This window comes from Acipenser ruthenus, unplaced genomic scaffold (assembly GCF_902713425.1).
Source record: "Acipenser ruthenus unplaced genomic scaffold, fAciRut3.2 maternal haplotype, whole genome shotgun sequence".
Taxonomy (NCBI): domain Eukaryota; kingdom Metazoa; phylum Chordata; class Actinopteri; order Acipenseriformes; family Acipenseridae; genus Acipenser; species Acipenser ruthenus.
The window spans coordinates 17,744-22,500 of record NW_026707497.1 but is presented as its reverse complement, the minus strand read 5'-3'; the positions used below and the strand labels follow the sequence as shown (position 1 = coordinate 22,500).

Below are 4,757 nucleotides of genomic sequence, written 5' to 3'. Positions count from 1 at the left end.
CTCTCCTCCCCTCTCTCTCCTCTCTCCTCTCCTCTCCTCTCTCCTCTCCTCTCTCTCTCCTCTCCTCTCCTCTCTCTCCTCTCTCCTCTCCTCTCCTCCCCTCTCTCCTCTCCTCTCTCTCCTCTCTCTCCTCTCCTCTCTCCACTTGCGTGTCTAACACTGTCTCTCTCTCTCTCCTCTCTCTCCTCTCCCCTCTCTCTCTCTCCTCTCTCCTCTCTCTCCTCTCTCCTCTCTCCTCTCTCTCCTCTCCTCTCCTCTTGCGTGTCTAACACTGTCTCTCTCTCTCTCTCCTCTACTCTCTCTCCTCTCCCCTCTCTCTCCTCTCCTCTCTCCTCTCCCCCTCTCTCTCCTCTCCTCTCCTCTCCTCTTGCGTGTCTAACACTGTCCTCTCTCTCTCTCTCCTCCAGGTGGCGTACTCTGACCCCTGCCTCCTGATCTCTCACTCGTACACGCGGTACCTGGGTGACCTGTCGGGGGGGCAGGTCCTCAGGCGATTGGCTCAGAGGTCTCTGGCCCTGCCCCCCCACGGGGGAGGGGCTGTCCTTCTTCTGTTTCCCGGAAGTGTCCCCACGCAGGGCGCTTCAAGGAGCTGTACCGAGCGCGCATGAACTCCCTGGAGCTCAGCGACCGGGCTCGAGGACAGGTGCTGCAGGAGGCCAAGACCCGCCTTCCTGCTCAATGTCAAGGTGAGAGGAGGAGGGGAGGGGGAGGGGGGAGGGGGGAGGGAGGAGAAAGGAGGGAGGGTCAGGGAGAGAGGAGAGGATCAAGGAGAGAGGAGAGGAGAGGGGGAGAGGGAAGGGAGAGAAGGGGAAAGGGGTAGGGGGAGAGAGGAGAAAGGAGGGAGAGAGGAGAGGAGAGGGGGAGAGGAGGAAGGAGGGAGAGGGAAGGGAGAGAAGGGGAAAGGGGGTAGGGGGAGAGAGGAGAAAGGAGGGAGAGAGGAGAGAGGGAGAGAGGAGAAATGAGGGAGAGAGGAGAGGGGGAGAGAGGAGAAAGGAGGGAGAGAGGAGGGAGAGGGAGAGAGAGGAGAAAGGAGGGAGAGGGAGAGAGAGAAGGGGAAAGGGGTAGGGGGAGAGAGGAGAAATGAGGGAGAGGGTATTACCAGGAGGAGTTGTGTCATTATTATTATTATTATTATTATTATTATTATTATTATTATTATATTATTGTGACATTCTCTCTCTCAGGTTTTCGATGCGATTCAGAAGATGTCTGTCTCCCCTCCTCCACACAGCTCTGAGAACGGAGAGCTGAGGAAGAGAGCGCCCCCTGCAGACACACACAGTGAGTACAGAGCGCCCCCCGCCCACACACACACAGTGAGTACAGAGCCCCCCCCACACACACACACACACACACACACACACACACACAGTGAGTACAGAGCCCCCCCCCAGACACACACACAGTGAGTACAGAGCACCCCCCCCAGACACACACATTGAGTACAGAGCCCCCCCCCAGACACACACACACACACACACACACACACACACACACACACACACACACACACACACACACACTGAGACACACGCACACACACACACTGAGACACACACACACACACACACACACTGAGACACACGCACACACACACACTGAGACACACACACACACACACACACACACACACACTGAGACACACACACACACACACACACACACACAGAGGAGAGAGAGACAGACAGACAGACAGACAGAGAGAGAGAGAAAAGAGAGAGAGAGAGAGAGAGAGACGACAGACACACAGACAGGGTCCCCCATTTCTTCAACCAGCACCCTAAAAAACTGACCCAACCCCCCCCCCCCCCCAACGTGACACTAAACCCTCCCCCTCCCCATTTTCCTCTCCAGGCATCCAATCGGAGAAAAGCGGCTCCCAAGCCCCGCCCACCAACTCCCAGTCGGCCTCCCCTGCCCTGCGATTGGTCCTGGCGCTCTGCTTCGCCGTGGCAACGGTTGCCGTGGGGATCTACGCGCTGTGAGGCGGGAGATTTTTCTCGTGTTCATAAATTACAGCATTTCATTCATATTGTTTGAACTTTGTGATATATATATATATATTTTTACAGCCCCTAACAAGTTTGTCTGATATTTAGAATCGAGCTGAGAGATTGTCAGATTATTGCAATCGCTCAAACTCAAACGCTGAGTTTAATTTTTAAAATCAAATGTCTTTGGCTGCGAGTTCAGCCCAGCGTGACAGTGTTTGGATGAAGTGAAGTCTCTTGTTTTGTACTGCGAATGATTCGATGGATTGACTGATCGAGTGATTGATTATCTGGTCCCCTGTTTCAGTGTCTCAGCGTCAGTATCACCGAGAGATTGTCGTTTTGCAATAACTGCTTTTGAATGATTTCAGTGTCTGTGTAAATAAAATCTCTTCATGTTGAATCAGCCTGACTGTCTGTCTCTGTGTTGTTGTTATTATTATTATTATTATTATTATTATTATTATTATTATTATTATTAAGTCGTTCAGCGGAGGCTTTTTCTCCAAAGCGACTTCCAGAGACTAGGGTGGTGAACTCTGCATCATCAACAACTGCTGCTGCTGCTGCTGCAGAGTCACTTCCAATAGGAGCTCGTTTGTTTGACGTCTCATCCGAAGGACGGAGCACAAGGAGGTGAAGCGACTCGCTCAGGGTCACACACACACACACACACACACACACACACGCACAGGGAGTCAGTGGCTGAGCTGGGATTTGAACCTCCTGGTATCAAGACCCCTTTTTTCTTTCTTTCTTTTAAGAACATAAGAAAGTTTCCAAACGAGAGGAGGCCCCATTCGGCCCATCTTGCTCGTTTGGTTGTTAGTAGCTTATTGATCCCAGAATCTCATCAAGCAGCTTCTTGAAGGATCCCAGGGTGTCAGCTTCAACAACATTACTGGGGAGTTGGTTCCAGACCCTCACAATTCTCTGTGAAAAAAAGTGCCTCCTATTTTCTGTTCTGAATGCCCCTTTATCTAATTTGTGACCCCTGGTCCTTGTTTCTTTTTTCAGGTTGATAAAGTCCCCTGGGTCGACATTGTCAATACCTTTTAGGATTTTGAATGCTTGAATCAGATCACCGCGTAGTCTTCTTTGTTCAAGACTGAACAGATTCAATTCTTTTAGCCTGTCTGCATACGACATGTCTTTTAAACCCGGGATAATTCTGGTTGCTCTTCTTTGCACTCTTTCTAGAGCAGCAATATCCTTTTTTGTAACGAGGTGACCAGAACTGAACACAATATCCTAGGTGAGGTCTTACTAATGCATTGTAAAGTTTTAACATTACTTCCCTTGATTTAAATTCAACACTTCTCACAATATATCCGAGCATCTCGTTGGCCTTTTTTTATAGCTTCCCCACATTGTCTAGATGAAGATTTCTGAGTCAACATAAACTCCTAGGTCTTTTTTTCATAGATCCCTTTTTCAATTTCAGTATCTCCCATGTGATATTTATAATGCACATTTTTATTTCCTGCGTGCATTACCATACCCAAATATTTTTTCTTCCTCTTTCAAATTCTCTCACCTCGGAAAAACCCGTTCTGAGCTTGACTCAGATCAGCAGCGTGTTCAGAACAGCGCTGACAACGGGAGAAGCTCTTCAACAGACAGAGTCAATAATGGGACACGCAGACAGACGGACGGAGGTACAGACAGACAGACACGTCCCTGTATCCCCCGAATCTGATCTTCTCAAGAACTTCAACTCAATAATGTTGATTGCGATTTTCACGACAATCGGATAAGCGGTACTCCAGATAGATGGAAGAATGCGTCACGTAGGCTTTCAGTCTCTCACTGCCCTCTGGCGGTGAAAACGAGCCACTGCCGGTCAATCACCCCGAGCGCTAGAATTCATTCAAACGTGGTTTTGTGAAATAGATTTAGCCGTGATGCGGTTTATTTTTAAAATATATGTTTTAAAATGCAAGTTTAACCCTTTAAATGAACGAGAACCGATACAAAAAAAGTCTTCTAATCTTATATAGGTCATTTTTACACCCTGTATAAAGCAATAGAAAAAAAACAGATATTTTAAATCACAAATATATTTATTATGAATTCAAAAAACGCCTTTTTTTTCTTTATCTATTTTGTTAATATATATTTCAATCACGAAGTGAGTTCAGTATTACAGGGATAATAAATGCATCTGTTAATATCTCTTGAACTTGCAGTAGTGTTGCTTTAGTCTAATATAATATCAAAATATATCGGGAGATATAACGTTAATAATATTTAAAAACTCGTGTGGCAACATTGTTTTAAACATGAGAACATATTATTAAATATTAATAATAAAAAATACACAACACTAATTGATACGTGACTCTGCGAGGATCTTTAATTTGAAAGCTTTTAATTAACACACCGCCATCTTCCTCTCCCTCCTCCTCCTCCTCCTCCTCTCTGCGTCACTCTCGGGTATTTTCGCGCCATCACAACCATACCTCACAATGGAGGGCGGTGCCTGACTCCGGCTCCACCAATCACGACTCCCGCAGAATCCACATGGTCAAAAAAAACCCGCCAAATCCACACCGAGGTGGGCGGTACCACAAACAGAGCCAGGTAGCCAATGAGGGAACGCCCACGTGGGCGGGGTTACCCAATAGAAGCGAGCTTTTGGGGACGGAACGCCCCTTTTTTTTGCCGGGAAAGTGTGACGCGGCGTAGTGGGCGTGGTTTCTTCGTGTCAGACCCGGCGGAGAGCGGAGCGGCTTGGTTCACGTTGGATTAAAATCATTTTCAAAG

General features: G+C 47.8%; 1 protein-coding gene across 1 annotated transcript in view; it reads left to right on the top strand.

Moving 5' to 3' along the window:
* The window catches only part of LOC131727469 (heme oxygenase 1-like), a 4,642-nt gene extending 2,239 nt beyond the window's left edge, over positions 1–2,403 (top strand). The window contains 6 exon segments of the mRNA XM_059018861.1: positions 408–521; positions 523–567; positions 569–664; positions 666–686; positions 1,185–1,281; positions 1,855–2,403. Of these exon segments, the coding sequence (XP_058874844.1) occupies positions 408–521; positions 523–567; positions 569–664; positions 666–686; positions 1,185–1,281; positions 1,855–1,985 (504 nt within the window). The 3' untranslated portion in view covers positions 1,986–2,403.
* The last annotated feature ends 2,354 nt before the right edge of the window (positions 2,404–4,757 follow it).